Below are 20,267 nucleotides of genomic sequence, written 5' to 3' on the forward strand. Positions count from 1 at the left end.
GAAAATATATTTAAGTTATTGTTTTTTGGAAATATCATTAGAATTTTAGTTTGTTTTTAAATAAGATTGTGGTTGCAAAAAATAAAATTGAACCAAGTTGGGTACATAACTTGGGCATGAATTTGATGGGTAAACTTGAGTGATCTAAATCGATATGATATATTATTGTTTTAAAATTTAAAAAATAAAAATAAATATATTTTTTATTTTTTTTAAAATTTACTGTTAACATTTTTTATTGGATATTCTAATTTTTATTAAATACTCATTTTTATTAAAGACATATGCAAAACACATACATATTTATTTTGATCTATTATAAGCAATGTTTTTAATAAAACTTTTTTTTATATGTTAAATATAGGCATGGTATAGACAACATATCTAAGAAAAAACAAAAATTTTAGGGATTAGTAGCATAATACTAAAAGCACAAGCACAACTTGTGTTCGGAATAATACTTTTAAAATATATATTTTTAAAAATATATTAAAATATTTTTTTTATTTTAATGTAAATGTATCGAAAAAATTAAAAATATTAAAAAAATTAATTTAAAACTTTTTAAAATATAAAATTTAAAAAATTACAGTCGAACCTCAGTACTGCAAAACGGAAGAAATCTTGTATGGTTAACAGCATCAGACAGGAAGTAAAAAAATGAAAAAGAAAAGAGAAAATGGCATGCATTTTGCAGTGTTTCTTGTAGGAAAGGGCAAGTCCCGCTTTTTATATCGAAACCAAATGCCAATCCACTGCCCCTCTCTATCAAAAAAAGAAAAGAAAGAAAAAGAAAAAGAAAAAGAAAAAGAAAAAGATTTCTTTGCTTCTTCAGTCTTGGCTTCAGTGGCCTTTTAGGTTTAAGATTTGGATCGATTTATTAATTAATCAATGGCTCCGGCAGCGGTTGACGACGATGAGATATTGAAGGACGAGAAGAATCCACCTCCTCTCGACGAAGACGACATCGCTCTCCTCAAAACTTATGCATGTTCCATTTCGTTGTTATTTTTCTTAACAATTGACTTTTCAGTATTGGTTTGATTAATTAATTAATTAATTAATTAATTAATGCAGGGTTTGGGTCCGTACTCGAACAGTATTAAGAAAGAAGAGAAGGAAATCAAAGAATTAGCTAAGAAGATTAATGATCTTCGGGGTAATAATCTTTAGGCTCCTTTATTTTTTTTTGCTTTCAATTAAAGATTTAAATAGCTATCTTTATAGTAATTTTTTTTTTTTGATCTGGGTCTAGGCTGCCAGTGATTGAAAGCTTTGAGATTAATATCGTTCATGGTCACTGCTGTAGGTCTAGACTTAAAGAATCAGTTTTTGATACCTGCACACACACACACACGCTCTCATATATACACAGAGAGAGAAGAGATTGGTTTTCTTTAATGTAGTGCCATTAAAGCTTCTCTCCAAATTAGTTGTTGATTGAAAATGTGCTGTTGATAAGATGCTCGTTTCATTTTTCATGTGTGTTGTTTATATCATCAAACTCTTCTTGTGTGATTACCTTGCTCTTCCAAGGAATGCACCATTTAGATGCATTTAGTATATATATTTTGATTATTGATGCTTTTGCTTGATTCATAGGCATTAAAGAATCTGACACCGGTTTAGCAGCACCCAGCCAGTGGGACCTTGTGTCTGATAAGCAGATGATGCAAGAAGAACAACCACTACAGGCATGATGATTTGGGAATTATTTTTCTCCTTTTTCCAATAAAAAGCAAAGAAAGGTTGTAGAAGTTCTGAATATTGAATAATGAATTTAAGACTGTCTCCCCTCCCCCTCACATCAGGTTGCAAGGTGCACAAAGATTATTAGTCCAAATACCGAGGATGCAAAGTATGTCATAAATGTCAAGCAAATTGCTAAGGTGTGTTTCTTTAGAATGTTGTCTTAAACCATTTTCTTCTGCCTCCTTATTTTTTCATGCTTGTGCTGGTTATATCAACAACAGCTCAAATGATGTGCCTCATTGCTGACCTTTTGTCCTAGTTGCTAATTTTTTATGTATTGAAACACTGCCAATTGTGTTAAGTGTTCTTGTCACTCAGTTGACACATGCTACTAATGTGTTTTGTGGACCATTCTAACTTTATACTTTCTTTGTAATATTAGTTTGTGGTTGGGCTTGGTGACAAAGTTTCCCCTACTGATATAGAAGAAGGCATGCGAGTGGGGTAAATTTCCCTCGTTGATCTCTTTTAAGGTTCTTTACGTTTTTACATGTTTGGCTGTGAGTACATGTATGTGTGTGTGTGTGTGTGTGTGTGTTTGATTTCATGGGATATAGATACAACTATCTCACTGCCATTGCAGTGTTGATCGCAACAAGTATCAGATTCAGATTCCATTGCCTCCAAAGATTGATCCAAGTGTTACAATGATGACTGTAGAAGAAAAGCCTGATGTTACATATAATGATGTTGGTGGATGTAAGGAGCAAATAGAAAAGATGCGAGAAGTGCGTATACTATTTATGATATTTATTTTCATCCGTTCATACACACATTATATTATTTAAATTAAATGTTTTCTTAAGATTATTTCTTAAAATAAATTGCCTAAAATTTAGGTTGTTGAGCTTCCCATGCTTCATCCAGAGAAATTTGTAAAGCTTGGAATTGATCCTCCTAAGGGTGTTTTGTGCTATGGTCCTCCTGGAACGGTTAAAACTCTCTTGGCAAGAGCTGTAGCTAACAGAACTGATGCATGCTTCATTCGTGTTATTGGGAGTGAACTTGTCCAAAAATATGTTGGTGAGGGGGCACGCATGGTTCGGGAGCTTTTTCAGGTCAAATACAGTCTCTCAAATTTGTAATTTATCAATAGAACTTATCTGCTACTTATATTTGACTGGAATTTGATTCACTGCAGATGGCACGGTCAAAAAAAGCTTGCATTGTCTTTTTTGATGAAGTTGATGCAATAGGTGGTGCACGTTTTGATGATGGTGTCGGTGGAGATAATGAGGTCCAACGTACCATGCTTGAAATTGTAAATCAACTTGATGGTTTTGATGCTCGAGGAAATATCAAAGTCTTGATGGCAACAAACAGGTTAATGTGCTACTTAACTGATGTGTGTGTGTATATATATATAATTTGTTTCTTTCTAATCCCTTCGAAGTAAGAAATATCCTTTTCAAGTCCACTCATTAACTAGTATTACTTTTGCTACCTGTTTCATTCTGATCTCTGATGCATCTATATTTTGTTGTCTTGCTAGCTAGCAAGTGTACTAGTTTGTGATTTCTGTCTTGCTGGTACCTTAATTTGTTCTGTTGTTTGCAGACCTGATACACTGGACCCAGCTCTGTTACGTCCAGGAAGATTAGATCGTAAGGTTGAGTTTGGGCTGCCTGATTTGGAGAGCAGGACTCAGATTTTCAAGATCCACACACGAACTATGAATTGTGAAAGAGATATTCGTTTTGAGCTTCTTGCACGCCTTTGTCCAAATTCAACCGGTATTGATGCCTTTCTAAGCTCATTCTATACTTTAACTGCCTGCTGTTAAAAAAAAAAAAGGGGGGGGGGGGGGGTAATGCCTTTCAGGGCATGGCTTTAGATCTAAGTTGCAAAGATGGGGCACTCTTTTCTTTACCAAGGGAGTGAAATCTTTGCTCTTGGTGTGTGGATCAGAATGTAGAAGCTAAAAAAATATGGTCACGTAGGCTGCGGATGTAGTTCAGGGGAAGTTGTGCTATATTGAAGATGAAATTATGTTTCACATAATTCAACTAGTACTATGGCGTGAGTTCAAAGAATCCTTATTCTTATTTTGCAATTTTGAAGTGGCATGGATAGCAGCCTCCAACTCCAGCAACTTGTATGGTTATATTTGCTGGTCCACAACCTTTTAAAGTCTCTCTAGTCATTTTATCAGAATTTTTGATGTTGGATTGTTATACAGGAGCTGACATTAGGAGTGTCTGCACTGAGGCTGGGATGTATGCCATTAGAGCACGCAGGAAGACAGTGACTGAGAAAGACTTCCTTGATGCAGTAAACAAGGTCATCAAGGGTTATCAGAAGTTTAGTGCAACGCCAAAGTACATGGTCTACAACTGAGGGAATGCTGTGCTTTAGGGACTTCTTTCATGTTGGAATTGTGCTTATTTAATCTCAATCTATATTAGCTTTCCCCTTGTCACCCTCGCTTTCCTCCAGTGTAGCTCCATTCGGGGGGGAAGGAAACACTATATGTCATTTATTCGGTACTCAGGTACTCTTGTGTTCAAGATGATGTGGTCTTTGGTGCCCCAAATTTGGTGAAATATTGGCTAAATGTTGTTTCCTGTAACAAGTGGCTAGATATGTTCAACGAGGCAAAACGTTTTTGTAATGGCAGAGACAATAATATTCCAAGATCGATGGATAATGGTTGTTTTAATCACCACCGCCTTATAGACAAAGAAATGGGAAGATTCGAATTGTTCAAGGATGGGCACAGAATTTGCTTCGTGTGAGAACAGAGTGTGAATCTACTAGGGTTATGTGAATATCCACTTTAATGATTCTAAATTAAGATTTCAAAACTAAGCTATATGTGGCATCTGAAATCTCCATGGGGACGAATGAGGCCTGGATGAGCAGTGGCGCGGGCACCGTCCAACTCAGATCAGTATTGGCGCCATCTGGAACTCAGTAAGCACCACAAATGATCAGCACCAATATGAAAGCCATGGTTGTTGCCGGATTTTCCTTCTTGCAATTCAATAGCTAGGAGCAGGAGGTTTCTCATGCTTTCCTAGATCGATCATGATCTCAAACCGACAAGCATTTTGAGATGGATCAAGACTTGTAAGGGTCGATAAATTAGAAAGAGGAACACGCACCATTCCTTTGATCCATGGTCTGATGATAGTACATGTTAAAAGCATAAGAAACATTGCTTCTAACATCCAGTGTGCCGCACGAAGATCCATATCCCAGGCTGCGTAAATGCAGGCATAGGCAATGCTGTGAGGCAAGTTGGGGTCAGAAATGCTGGCTTCAGGTGACATTATACACCATTGCCTTGCCAAATATTTTACACCTTGCGCGGGAACTAGAGGTTTTCCAGTACCCATATCCATTGGTATAAGATATGGAGCCATCGACAACTGGGGCAGACGTGCCATTGAAGAAAGCATATATAGTCGATCGGGAAATTGGGGTCAGCATAAAGGCAGAGGAATGGCTAGATATTATTGATGGTAACGCATTATTATCTCTGAGAAACTTGATAGAGATCATGAGGTCGTGAATCTGGTACACATCTGCATGCATTTAATGGTATTGTGACCTTTACTTGCCAGCCTAACCCAGCTTTTATCAAGAGTGCTTGAATATTTTGAAGTGCTGGAGATGTTGTGTGAAGGAAAGTGCTGTTGAAAGGTTCATTTCCCACAGCTATGTATGATGTAGGACATGAGGAAGTTAATACTGTTAGTTAGTTTATTTATTAGATCTCAGTCATTTTAGGATTCTATTTTTTTATTTTCGTTTCTGTGGTTAGTGTTGGAAACAAATCAAACTTGTTTGATATTAGTTTCCCATTCCTTTTAGATTCTATTTTCTATTTTCGTTTCTTTTAAAAGCACAAAGTTAGGAAGGTTGTAGGGACATTATTATTCATCTATAAACTTGTTCTTTGAACACAACTATTCTCATGGATTCGAGATTATTTAGCTTCCGCTACGTCAAGTGGTATCAGAGCCTACGCTCTCAGCAAAATTTCTGATGGCACGCAATGATATTGGGAGTAGTCGTTCGACTGACGACGATCAGCGAATAAGGGCAATAGCAACCGGGGTTGTTACTGCCGCCATCAATGACATACGTCCACTATTCAATGGGGTTCCGTTACTGCAGGCTCAGCTTGAAGAGGTTCTTCAAAGATTGGAGGCGTTGTCTCCTAATGGCAACAGGATAGACGACCAACGACGAGGAAGGGCAGATGAGATCACTTGTGGCCTGACGTCCTTGACCCGTAATCCTGAAAACATACCACAATACCAAAACACACAATCATTACCTGTGATGTCGTCAACAAACTCTCAAGTTATTGAAACTGAAGATCGGGCTCCAAGGTGACCGAGATTATAAACTCAATGTGGAGATGCCAACCTTCAAAGGAACACAGAACGTGGATGAGTTTTTCTCTTGGATCGACTAGGTTGAGACGGGATTTGGGGTGATGGACTGCTCTGAAGATCGGAAACTCAAAGTGGTGGCCAATAAACTGAGAGGATCAGTTGCAGCTTATTGGAAGTACTTAAAAAACAAGCGAGTGCTAGATGGAAAACCTCCGATTGCAACATGGGAGAAGATGAAGAGCAAATTCATGAGCAAGTTCTTACCTTCTGATTATGAGCAACGTTTATATGTTCAATTACAGAATTGCAAACAGGGGAATCGGACCGTGGAAGAATACATCGACGAGTTCATTCGATTAAATTCACGAAACTTACTACCAGACAATGAAAACATGCAAATCGCAAGGTTTAGAGGAGGTTCGAAATGGGACATACAAGACCAAATGAAGATGCTTAATACATTCACACTCGGACAAGCTTTCGATTTGGCACGAAAGGCTGAAGAGCCAATCCGAGCACCATCTGTATGACCCAGGTTTACAAACCAGCAGTATCAAGCAGGACCAAGCAGAGTGACACCCACGACTGAACCAAGCAATGAGACCGTGGCTACTGAAAATCGACCAAGGAGAGCTGCACCACAGCAAGCACCGAACCCCTATGCTAGACCCACGCCCTCGCTATGTTACCGATGTCATCAACCAGGACACCGTTCGAATCAATGTCCGCAAAGACCTGCTGTCAACTTTGTTGAAGGTGACTATGAAGTAGAGGGGGCCGATGATCATAACACAGAGGTGGTGAGGAGGACGAATTCGTTGGAATGGTGATGCGTCAACCGTGTGATATTCAAGCAAAAAAATTAACAACATCAACTCGGCACAGGTTGGTAGAAAATCTGAAAGCAGAAAAAGGTGGGAACGAAAAGTTCAATTGCATAGTTCAAAGGGTCTTCTTGACGCCCAAAAAGGGACCAGAGATTTCAACTCACCATCAAGTTTTCCGAACCAATGCCATTGTCAATGGAGTGATAGCGAAGGTAGTAATCGACACAGGAAGTTCTGAGAACTTCGTGTCCAAAGAACTGGTTCGAAGGTTGAAACTGACCACTGAGAAACACCCGCAGCCCTATGGTTTACGTTGGATTCGAAAGGTGGAAGGCGCTGCTGATTTAGTCAATGAAGTGTGTAGGGTACCGTTGTCAATTGGTAAGAATTACCAAGATGAAATTATGTGTGATGTAGTGGTGATGGATGCTTGCCAAATTTTGTTAGGAAGACCATGGCAGTACGATGTGGACATCGGCTTTAAAGGAAAAACCAATACCTATGAATTCTGGTGGAAAGGGAAACATATCTTTTTGAAACCACCTATTTTGAAAACAGAGGCACGACAAGAGGAGGGAGAAAGTTTCCTAACCATAGCAACAAAACATGTGGCTGAGGAATGCCAAGCTTGTGCGTTACTAGCTCAAGAGGAGGATACGACAGAGGAAACAATACCTGAAAAGGTCCTCCCTTTAGTGACCGAATTTTCTGATCTGGCACCTACAGAGCTACCAATGGGTTTGCCACCAATGAGGGACATACAACATCATATTGATCTGATTCCAGGAGCCAGCTTACCAAACCTAGCACACTATAGAATGAGCCCCCAACAACACAAGATACTACAAGATCAAGTTGATGACTTGTTATGTAAAGGATATATCCAGGAGAGCAAGAGCCCGTGTGCAGTACCGGCATTACTAGTACCCAAGAAAGATGGCACCTGGCGAATGTGTATCGACAGCCGAGCAATCAATAGAATCACCATCCGTTACTGACATCCAATACCCACTATCCAAGACATGATCGACCAATTGGGAGGGGCAAAAGTGTTCTCCAAAATCGATATGCGAAGCGGGTACCATCAAATTCAAATTAGACCTGGGGATGAGTGGAAAACTGCGTTCAAAACACGCGAAGGGCTGTACGAATGGACCGTGATGCCATTCGGTCTCTCCAACGCTCCAAGCACTTTTATGAGACTCATGAATCAAGTGCTGAGACCATTCTCATGCAAATTTGTCGTCGTTTACTTCGACGATATTCTTATTTACAGCCCTGATGAGGAGACACACTTGAGACACCTGAGGGAAGTGCTGATAGTACTGCGGAAAAATCACCTGTACGTGAACAAGAAGAAGTGTAACTTCTTGCAAGACCGGCTGGTCTTCTTGGGGTTTGTCGTGGGAAAGGATGGGGTTCAAGTGGATGAGACCAAGGTCAAGGCAATTCGTGAATGGCCGACCCCTTCAACTGTGGCAGACGTGCGAAGCTTCCATGGGTTAGCAACGTTCTACCGAAGGTTCATTCGAAACTTCAGCAGCTTGGCAGCACCGTTGACCGAGTGCACAAAAAAAGGTGGTTTCCATTGGGAAGAAGAGCAAGAAACGAGTTTTGCTATACTGAAAGAGAAACTAAGCATGACACCCGTCGTCGCGTTACCAGATTTTGACAAATTATTCGAGGTTGATTGTGATGCTTCAGGGAAGGGAATTGGGGCCGTGTTATCTCAAGAGGGCAGACCGGTGGAATTCTTTAGTGAAAAATTAAGCGATGCGAGGCTGCGATGGACAACTTACGAGAAAGAATTTTACACCGTCTTTCGAGCTCTCATGCATTGGCAACATTACTTGATCCAAAAAGAATTCGTGTTGTACAGTGATCATCAAGCTCTGAAATTCATCAACAACCAACACCACATGAACAATATGCATGCCCGCTGGATCACATTCATGCAGAAATTTACCTTCTCCTTAAAGCACAAGGCTGGACTGATGAACAAGGTCGCCGATGCATTGAGTAGGCGGACCACACTGTTGGTGACAGTAGAAACTGAGATCACGGGTTTTGAGACTCTGAAAGAACAGTACATCAATGACGAAGACTTCAAAAAGGTGTGGAACAAGTGCAGCACCCAACAAAATGTGAGTGACTTCCTGATACACGGTGGCTTCTTGTTTAAAGCCAATAAACTGTGCATTCCAAAGGGGTCCTTGCGAGAGAAAATCATGCGGGAACTTCATGGGGGTGGATTGGGCGGCCACCTGGGACGTGACAAGACAATCACGTTGATCACCGACCGTTACTACTGGCCACAGCTGAAGAGAGACATGGGGAAAATCGTCAAACACTTTCGAGTTTGTCAGTAAGCAAAAGGACAGACCCAAAATACCGGTTTGTACACTCCCCTGCCCATTCCAAAGACGATTTGGGAGGATTTATCGATGGATTTCATGCTTGGATTACCACGAACTCAGAGGGGCAAAGATTCCATTATGGTGGTGGTCGACCGGTTTTCAAAAATGGCGCATTTTGTCGCCTGTAAAAAGACAGCAGATGCCAGCCATGTTGCCGACTTGTTCTTTCGCGAAGTAGTGCGCTTACATGGAGTTCCAAAGACCATCACGTCAGATCGTGACGTCAAGTTCGTAAGCCATTTTTGGAGGACTTTATGGAAGAAATTTGACACCAAACTGCAATTCAGCAGTGCGTTCCATCCACAAATGGATGGACAAACAGAGGTGGTGAACCGTACTCTGGGAAACATGTTGCGATGCATCAGTGGAGAAAAACCAAAATGATGGGACCTTGACTTGGCTCAAGCAGAATTCACATACAACAATATGACCAATCGCTCGACAGGAAAACCTCCTTTCGAGGTCGTATATACTCAGCAACCAAAACATGCGCTGGATCTGGTCACATTACCAATCCAACCAAAAGTTAGTAGAGCCGGGGAAAATCTAGATGAAAGGGTTCAACAACTACACTCGGAGGTACGAGCTAGCTTAGAGACTGCGAATGCTGCTTACAAATCTGCTGCAAACCAGCATCGGCGCAAGAAAGAGTTCACAGAGGGAGATTTGGTGATGGCCTACCTGCGAAAAAATCGGTTCCCTGGAATTCGAACTAAGCTACAACAACGAAAATATGGACCCTTCAGAGTCGCCAAGAAAATTAATGACAATGCCTATACCTTACAGCTACCAGATGATTGGAACATCTCCAATACCTTCAATGTGGCCGATCTGTTGGAATATCATGAGGACGTGCCTTTGTATTCGGATAACTCGGGGCGAGTTTGTTTCCAAGAGGAGGAGACTGATGTAGGACATGAGGAAGTTAATACTGTTAGTTAGTTTATTTGTTAGATCTCAGTCCTTTTAGGATTCTATTTTTTTATTTTCGTTTCTGTGGTTAGTGTTGGAAACAAATCAAACTTGTTTGATATTAGTTTCCCATTCCTTTTAGGATTCTATTTTCTATTTTCGTTTCTTTTAAAAGCACAGAGTCAGGAAGGTTGTAGGGACATTATTATTCATCTATAAACTTGTTCTTTGAACACAACTATTCTCGTGGATTCGAGATTATTTAGCTTCCGCTACGTCAATGTACCTAACAATTCCACATGTTAAACAAATGGCAATACATGTGCAATAACCAATCACTCAACATACTATTCTTTGACGGTATAGGGTAAGTTGGTTTTGTGAAGAATATTTTCCATTTCCAGAAAGAAGGATGATAAAGGCGGCGGAGAAGAAGAAGAAGAAGAGGGAAAGGACCGGCCGGGTTCTTTGCAACACATTATATGATTCATTACAAGAAAATGGAAAATGCAACCATGCATGCATGAAGCAGTACATTCATGCCGATAGCATCAAGTTTCAGGCTATCTATAGTTTTGTTTCCGTAAAACAATAGTATTGCCCTTTCTCCCTCGTAGTTACCTGTCAAAATACTCTATCAAACGACACATGATGCAACCATAAGCAACAGGGTTTAAAAAGGCAAACACACAACTTGACCATTGAAAACAGACTCCTATATAGCTATAAAAAGCTTTTCTGCTCAATGCAAATCTTAAACACAATCAAGTTTATTTCGGGAAGCTGATTCTTGAGTTTGACTCACTCTTGCAATATATTTTATTACAAAGAATCCAGTGACAATTTAGCACTGCGCCTATTATTCTTTTGGATCAAAAGTTGTAGATGATGTGGAAAAAACAAAAAAAATTGTCTTTTTATATGGTTTAAAAACTTTGAAGTTCCACTTATTATTTTCATCACCAAAAATCTTAATTGATATTCATAGTTTGGATAAAAGGATTAATTGTATATAGAAAATATAATATTATCCTAAGTACATTCTATCTAAAATAAAATATATTGCTCATTTGTTTTCTTATTATTAAGGTTTTGTTGTGTTTTTCTAACAATTGGTTTGTCTATTGGCTAAAGTAAATCCACCCAGTAGGGAAGATCACGGCTTTATGGGTCAAACCTAGCCATTCTAAAGCCATAACATATTTTTTGCATTTGTTTTTTTTAATATCAGGAATATATATATCCTAAGTATAAGTTTATAATCTTTGATATTAAAAATAAACAAATTGATTTTTTAGTGATTTTGAAATTTAGGCCAAGTCTGATGACTTTAATAAACTTTTTTTTTTTTTAAAAAAATCTATGATGCTTGCAAAATATAAAAACTATTTTTTAAGTTTTTTGGTATGCTAAATCATGCAATTTTTTTTTTATATTAAAAATGCAAACATGATTTTTTTTTGTTTTGCGGAGAAACTTGGCCATATACAATTTTAAACACAAATCTATTTTTTATATAAACTTAAAAAGTTTTTTTTTGTTTTTAAAACGATTTTATTTAATACTGGAAAAGCGCCTTGCATATAAGTTTGCTATCTCAAATATTAAATATGAAAGTGTAATAAGATGTGAGAAACCCAAATTTAATTGCAAAATAGTCCTTTTAAAAATATAAAATTTAATTGGAAATTGAGGTTGCGTTTGACAAAAAAATAAAATAAAAAACATAAATACAAGGCTTAAAAAAAAACATTAGCGGGTGTTTGCCAAACACGCCCTCGGCTAAAAATCACAACCTTTAAATTTTCTTTAAAGATATGTTTGCTAAACATGACTTAAGGGCCCCAAAACATATTTTTATTTAATAAATTTCATTTTTACCAAACAAGCCCTTAAGCTTTAATAGGCCCGACCCAACCATATGAACTGGGCTTTCCAGCCTCAAAACATGACCCCTGCTCAAAATTGAAAGAACGAAGATCAAAAGGGTGTTTTTGGTTGATTTTTTTACCAAAAATATAAAGAACATTATAAAAACCCAAAACCCAAATCAAAGTTACAAACTAGATTACATCAAATCAAAGGCATATAGAGATAGAACATGGAAGATCAAAGTATAATAAGGCATCATAAATAAAAAATAGGTTGTGAAATGCACAAATCAACCCCTAACAGTCGTAAACCTAAACCTAGATATTCAAAGTTGATTCAGATCAATTAACCCAAACCAAACCTTTAATGGACAAATAAATGGCACAAAATGATAGTATCTAGGTTTATGCTTCTATCGAAGCTCACAAGAAAGGACAAAATACTAGTTTATAAGAAATTAAAAAATTGGCTTATGAACATTCAAACAGAAATCCATAAAACTGCCTAAACCCAGAAAATATCTAAAATCCCTTAATAGTGACCTAAATCTTGCAACCATAACTCAAATATGCTTATTACAACTTATCTGAATCATCAAAAACTCAAGAAAAAAAAAAGAAACAATGAAGCTAATAAAATCATATTCAACACTTAACTTCAAAATGATATTTCTCCAACTCTAACATTGTTACATTGAACTAAATCTATTTTTAATTAATCCAAACATGAACACAGCTTGCTAAACACCAATAACATATCCAGAAACCAGTTGATAGTCAAAGCTTTAGTAAAAATCCATACAATCAAAATCAAATCCAAATGTTTAAACTAAACTTTCAAATATCATTACTAATATCTAAATAATTATATGACATGATAAATAACAATCATAACAACATCAAACTATGCATTCAAATCATCTTGAACTTATCAGAATAATGTATATCATTTTCGATAATTAAATCTGCCCTACCAAAACAATACACATTGCCTTTAAAGCTCCTAGCTAATCATTACAAATGAACATTGAACAAATTAATTACCCTAGCTTAAAACACAACACACAAGATAGTATAGAGCAAGCAAGGGATCGATCCCATGAGGAATGTTAGATTTTTATGCTAGATGATATGCAATTTTAGGGGGGGTTTGGACGTTATCTAGGCTAAATAAAAAAAAAAACAGAAAACTATCAAGCAAAATTAAATAAAATCAGAAAATTATCAAGAGAACAAACCTTAGTCACAAGTAAACATCCACCTACAGAAATCAGAATTGATCATGGAAACAAAACATCAATTTATATTCTGAATATTTATCTCTTCTTAACATTAGATAATTAACGGACAACTTTAAGAACTAGATAAGTTGATTAATCAAGAAAACATAACTGTCCGCAATCTATGTTTGATTTGATTGAATGTTCTTCCTAAGATTAATAACGTAGATCCGCCACAATTATTAAACTCAGTTGCTTCACAAGTTCATATACCACAACTCCGGTTTTGATATCAAACTTAGCAATAGATTGTCTACAATAATAACTTAGAGCCTGCTCTCGCAATTAAAATAAACAATTATAGAAAAAATAAGTATAAGAGAACATTCATATTCATTATATAAACTGAAAAGAAAAGGTAAAATAAATCTCACAGTTTTTGAAATCCGAAGGTTTCCATATCCTTGCAACTAAGAAAAAGAGTTTAGCCTTTCATGTTTGTTGAACAACTAATAAAAAAGGAGGAATGCATGATTTTGAGTTTCTTAGAGGAAGGAGGCATTTTCTCTTCTTGGTTGGCTGCCCCCCTTCTCTTCTCTCATTCTTTTTATATCCTAGGAAATCCTAGTCTCTATTTTACAAAATAATCCTCCCTTAAGTAGACAATTTACATTTAAGTACTTAAATAACTATTTTTCTAAAAAAGAAGAAATAGCCTTGCATGAAATCTTCAAGCTTTGACTTAGAGGAGCTAAATTGCTGAAATAAAAACCTGGATGTCGATTTAGATAGTTCGAAATGTAATTTGAATTCGTTTCTTCATGAAACCTATTTGATGGCGGAATTCAGTTGTCATCTTTGAAAAATCATATCTCCCTCATATGACATCGTTTTTGGCTGAAATTTGGAGTGTCGATAGGTCGTTAAGTCAGGAATCCAAAACAATTGAGTTTGCATCCATTGGACTTCTGTAGCTCCAGATAATCAAGTCAGAATGACTGAAGGTCAACACTGACAGATTGCGAGATTTGACTTTGAAGGCTGCGATTTCCATGCTCTTCCTTATTTTATTTTCTTGCCTCCAATTTACTCCTTTTTGCATCTTTCATCCAAAAGTGCCTTCAAAACATAAAACAAAGAATATCAAGTCATTTTATATATAAATCATAGGCAAAACACTAATTAAATGTGGGTGAAACTATCGAATAATATGGTTGCATCAGGTGTGCTCATTATGCAAAACTATCTCATCAAAGTTCAAGATATACCTTCTCCAATCGATGATGCCTTTTTGTTTGGAATTTCCTATCCTTTTTTTCAACTCCAGATCCTTAGTGTTTCCAACTCCTACTTGCTGATTTGTATATCCTTCTCCCTTTTTTTCTTCATTCTTCCCACCTTTGAACACTATTTTTCTTCGATAAATGTCAATGACTTAAACATGTTTCTGGTATATTTCTATCAATTACTTCTAAAACTTCATTTTCTTTTCTTTTTTTACCTCATATTTATTGTGCATTTTTCCTACTCAGACCTTACGCTCGTTAGTTTCAAAACTAAAAGTCTGACCTTCCTCTGATACGACTTGTCACACCCGGACATCGCGGCGACCCGTTAAAAATCAAATCTCAAATGGAAAAAGAACAGATATCTGACATCTTGTTCTTTGGGGGGAAAATGTCTTGTTCAAGGAGTCGCCACCTAATATTATGGTCACTAGGAACCCTAACTGGTCAACAGAGATTTTATGGTACGAGACTGGTTACGTGAAAGGGAAGATGCTATCACCCCTTAAGCGTCCTACCTGAGATAGACTGCATTGCTGGTTTTGTCTAAAATTGCTAAGAGTTTGTTGTATTATGCTTTTCATGGCCCGCCTACGATATTCCTGACTCTGGCGTCAGTGAATACTCGACTACAAATATTTCCAACTCTGGCGTTGGTAAATATTGCACAACCCAAAAAGTACGGTATTCCTGACTCTAACATCAGTGAATAAACCTGCAAAATCTAGATTAAAATAAAAAGAAAATTATTTTTTTTTTAATTTTTTTTTATATTTTTGTTTTTTTAGGGCTGGATCTAGTCCTATCGTGTACGGCCTGGAACCAACCAGCCCAAACCCGGTTACTAGCATAAGCCAGTAACCCGGTTTCCCTTTGCCTTCATTTTTTTTTTTACCAGAAGGCGTGCGTGAACTGCTCACGCATGCTTTCTACAGAAACATAGTAATTAAAACGCAAACCGAAGCTTACCTGTCGCTGCACTTGAAGATGAAGATGACGGTGATGGAGGGCTGGTCAGCTGAAACCATTTTCTTCTCCTATGTTTTCCTTTCGTTCTTCCCTTGATCTTCTTTCTGTGCTCTCCTTGTCTGTACTGTGCTCGTCCATTTTCCTTCTCTCTCTTCTGGTTTTTTTTTCATGCTAGCGCTGAGGAGGGAGGTCTGCAACCATGGCTGAGGAGAAACAACTGCTGTTGCTCACGGTATCTGCTGCTCAAGTCACTGAAATTCGTGCTGCCACTACTGAGAAGAGAAGGCTGCTGCTGGAAATACAGGGGTGTAGCTGATGTCGATGGCTGTTGTTTTAGACGAGGAGGAAAGGAAAGAAGGGTCCCCTCTGCTGCTGCTGCTGGCTTGCATTTGCTCCCCCGGTTGCTGGAGCTATTGATGATGTTGCTGCTAATATTGACTGCAATCAACATTGAGGATGGAGCTTTCAGTTGGAGCAACACTGTTGATGGTTGAGGATGGAGTCCTGCTGTTGTCAACATGAACTAGCTTTGCTGCCGTATTTCTCATAAAAGGGAGCCAGCCGTTATGGACAGGGATGATGTTGTTGCTGTGGCGCAGAGAAGAAGTTCCTGCTGGATTGGAGGGAAAGAGGAGACGAATGCCTCTCCTGCAACACCGGACGAAAGCTTATATGGTGGCTTTTGGAGGTTGAAGGGGGGTGGCGACAGGGAGCAGAAAGTGAAATACCACCCCCTTTTTATGTGTTATTCTTTTTTTTTTTCTAGGTTTCTCTTGTAATGGCCTCTTAGGTTTTTTTTTTTTTTTTTTTCCTGATTGCTTCCTCCTAGGGTTTCTTGTAATGGCCCCTCTTTTTGTGCATGCACTGGTATCTGTATTTATAGTACAAGAATCCCATCACGGGTGAGAAACAAAGTTTCAATCAAACTCATTCTGTTCTTTGAAGTTTGAATTTGATTAAGAATTAAATTCGAAAGCGGACAACTATCCTTATCTTAATTTGATTAAGAATTAAATTCGAAAGCGGACAACTATCCTTATCTTTGACAAAAACACATTGTAGTTCCTAGTTTTCGCGCAAGCTGGCAAATCACACTTTTCATCGAAATAAATCTCTGATATTTAAATTTTACATTTTACCCCCGTAAAATTAAATTAAAAGCACATGGATCAAAATTTGGGTTACAACACGACTTATGAACTTTGATGACGTGAGTGTCTCGTGTATGCTTGATGACCGGTAGCTGCTCCTGGTTATGGATGTGGTTGTAGCTTTCTAAAACCTTTTTTCCTCCTAAGAGTTTCATTGTTGCCCTTGAATGATGTTTTTATTGATGTTGACACTGGAAAGTCGAATAATGTTTTGAGCTCCAACGAACATGCACAAGTTGATAAAGATGATAGAGATAAAATCAACGTACAAGATTGCGATGGAGATGAGGATGAGTCAATGGACAAAGAAGAAGAGAATTTTGATTAATTTGCACAACACGAATGTATAATGCCATAAACTATAATGTAATATTTATGGACAAAATTCATTTCAATGTAAGGACAATGATGTTAATTTATTATTGAATGACAAGGAAATATTTATTTTATTATTGTGTTGTATGTGTAGTTGTGAATTTAAGTATTTGTAGGATGGATCGATAGGGAATACAAATATAATTTGTCATCAGATATTGCTTTACATCAATAAAAATACCGACAGATTGTACATTACATATGGGTGTACCGAAAAAATATATCTGTCGGTATATTCCAGAGACCATGGGAACTGTTCCCCTTCACCCTGACACTGTTCACAGTATTCATTACATATAGGTATACCAATGGAATGTGTTCGTTGGTATATTCTAGAGACCATGGGAACTATGCCCCTTCACCCTAGCATTGTTTATGATGTTCATTACATATAGGTATATCGACAAAATTCTATTAGTGATATGTTATATTTACCGATGGATATATCAATAAAATAAAGCGAGTAAATTTGTTTTTTGGTGTGTGTTATTTGTTTGTAAATCCATCAGTATGTTTATTACCGATGGACTCACCGACAATCCATAAATTATCAACAAGAGTTTTTCCAACGAACTATTTCCGTCCGTGAGTCTATCGGTAACATACGTACTGACAAATTGCTAGTGTAATAATGATATAAATTTTTGTTGGTGAACTTGTTAAATCTGGTAGTGAATTTCTGGATAAACGAATTCCTTATTTCCAAACCTCATACGTACAAATGGCCTTCGTGAATTCTTCCTGATTAGCCAAGTCATTACTGCCCAGATTTCAGCCATTCCTTTTCCAGGGAAACAAATGTTCTTTCCACCAATTGATGAACTAGTGTGAAATGCATCTTGAAAACTTCTTACATTTCTTTATCCATCCCCGTGGATTCTCCCCTTTTAAAGTTAGCAATTCTACCCTAGATTTGGAATTATTCTGTGTTTATACCTTCCATTCATGTGTTCATTCTGTGATTTGGAATTATTCCATCAACTAGATTGTTCCTTCTTTTCCAGTACTCATCAGCTTCTTGACTGCTTACTATTGTCTTGAGTGTAGCCACCATTATTCACTGATCCGGAATTGTAAGCTGAATAATCATTCCTCCTGGCTTGTTCTTCCAATTGTCTTTGATTTTCCACCTCCTGCTGTTGAAATTCTTCATGCAGACGTTGCATTTACTCATCCAGTGCGCTGCACTATTCTTCAAAGGCTCTAGCTTTACTATTCTCCACCAGTATAATTACTTTTTATTCAACCTGTACGGTCGTGGATCTTATGGGCTCCAATACTAATCTGTTAAGATCTTACCTGAACAAAGCAATTACGAAAATAAGCAAGAAGAAGAAGAAAAGAGAAAGGATTGGAATTGCTACAGCAAAAAAAATGATATTTTTCATTGCTTGTTTGAGTTTTCCTCTAGAAAGTAACAACTACTAATTAAAACCAAATCAGTTGTTATTCCGCACGTGCTTCATTAATTCACTCATCAACTACTATCCTCAATATGATCCTTCGATTTTTTGATTTTGTATTTTTTTTTATGCATATTCTATTTCCATTGGGTAAAATCTCTTTGACGATTTAGGGGTGCTTGGCTTCAATTATATTTTACGGATAGATCGTATATGATACTGACAAACATTGAATGATTAATGCTTAGGTCAACATATTTTTCTTCATCTCCATTTTTTTTTTAATTAAAGTCCAAAACAAAAATGACAATCCAATAATTATGATTTTTTTTTTATAATTCTAACATATCGTAAGTAATAAAAATAACAATTTAAAACTTTATGGTAATTTTATTATTTCACTACCACATTTAACAGTTTTACCGACGGAATTTTGTGTCAGTATTTACACTACTATTCTGTCGGCAAGAATTTTACCGATAGATTTACAGACAGAAACCGTCCGTCGGTGAACCTTTCGTTCGTAATTTCATTTCTGTCAGTAAAAGAAAAACACTAATGGTTTTACAGACGGAAAATACACAGAAAAAATTACCCGCTTTAATATACCGATGAAATAATTCTGTCGGTGATTGGTAGTGGCATTTATTGCAATTTTATTCCAACCCTTTGTATAATATCGACGGAATAATTCCGTCGGTGATAGTGTCATATGAAGTAAATTGTTTCAAACTCTTTGAAGATACCGATGAATTATGTCCGTTAGTATATCCGTCTGTAATAATTAAAAAAAAATATTTTTAAAATCTTTTGAACAAAAAAATAAAATAATTAAAAAAATAAAATCATATGAAATTCAAGTATGTAAAAATAAATTTGAATAATATAAAATCCAAATATTCATTACAAATTTATATGTTCAAATAAAATTAAATTAGAACAATAGCGGAGCTGGAGGAGGAGAGAAGGCTAGTTGTTCCCGGGACCAAATGACTAAAAGAGGGCACACACGTACCACCCATCTGTGATCTCATGTCCATGACCATGCGGTAGAGTTCTTCATAATTTACTGAGAGTAGTTCATATTTTTCGATGAGATGAGCTGTATGTTCTTGCAAGGTCGCGAACTCCTGAGACTGGGTGCTCGATACCAATTGCGAGCTCCTAACAGTTAAGATACTATGGGCCGTCTGCAAGTTCTCGGCTGTAGTGTTGGAGAGTCCATATACCCAATTTCTATCGGGTCTACCAGACGATCCTGCCTCCATCCACAAATCCGGATCAAAATCTTGGTAGGTCGAAGGATTTTATGTCTCCTTGTATCTCCCCCTCAACCGGTTGTTATGTCTCCTGGATATAAAAACTAAAATCATCAAATTCCATTCAAGAAAATAATAACTTACGAAAGAAAATGGTTGAACAAACATACCATAAAGTGTTAAGCGTGGTTATCGACGAACTGTTGCATCCCCCTTTTAGCGGTCTGACCACACATGCGTCTCCATAAAAAGCTCAATTGGGCTCGGCTCACGTCTAAAAGCCGTAGCCTGTAAAAACAAATGTTGCAAGTTAAATAGATTTATAAATAACAACAAATTAATTAAAGATAGATGCGATTAAAATTGATTTTACCATCTACTTCGCATGCAAAACGAAAGGAACAGAGCCGCCGATGTGTGTGGTAACCGAGCCATGAATTTGCCGGCTCTAGTTCCTCACACCGAACTGCGAGCGTCGT

The 20,267-nt window shown here is 37.2% G+C and overlaps 1 protein-coding gene across 1 annotated transcript; it reads left to right on the forward strand.

The window, feature by feature from the left end:
• Window positions 1-679: 679 nt before the first annotated feature.
• Window positions 680-4,414, forward strand: LOC18109521 (26S proteasome regulatory subunit 7). Its single transcript, XM_006387741.3, has 10 exons — window positions 680-987; window positions 1,078-1,159; window positions 1,603-1,694; window positions 1,812-1,889; window positions 2,135-2,196; window positions 2,336-2,480; window positions 2,592-2,810; window positions 2,894-3,075; window positions 3,310-3,485; window positions 3,932-4,414. Exons 1-10 carry the CDS (start codon window positions 892-894, stop codon window positions 4,087-4,089), a joined length of 1,290 nt encoding a protein of 429 aa, XP_006387803.2. The 5' UTR covers window positions 680-891; the 3' UTR covers window positions 4,090-4,414.
• Window positions 4,415-20,267: the final 15,853 nt, after the last annotated feature.

This window comes from Populus trichocarpa, chromosome 18 (assembly GCF_000002775.5).
Source record: "Populus trichocarpa isolate Nisqually-1 chromosome 18, P.trichocarpa_v4.1, whole genome shotgun sequence".
Classification (NCBI taxonomy): Eukaryota; Viridiplantae; Streptophyta; class Magnoliopsida; order Malpighiales; family Salicaceae; genus Populus; species Populus trichocarpa.

Bases quoted from the DNA above. Each gene is read 5' to 3' on its own strand.
- LOC18109521 (XM_006387741.3), top strand. From the start codon at position 892: ATGGCTCCGGCAGCGGTTGACGACGATGAGATATTGAAGGACGAGAAG. The intron at 1,160-1,602 runs GTAATAATCTTT...CTTGATTCATAG, and splicing joins GAAGATTAATGATCTTCGGG to GCATTAAAGAATCTGACACC. The intron at 3,486-3,931 runs GTATTGATGCCT...ATTGTTATACAG, and splicing joins CCTTTGTCCAAATTCAACCG to GAGCTGACATTAGGAGTGTC.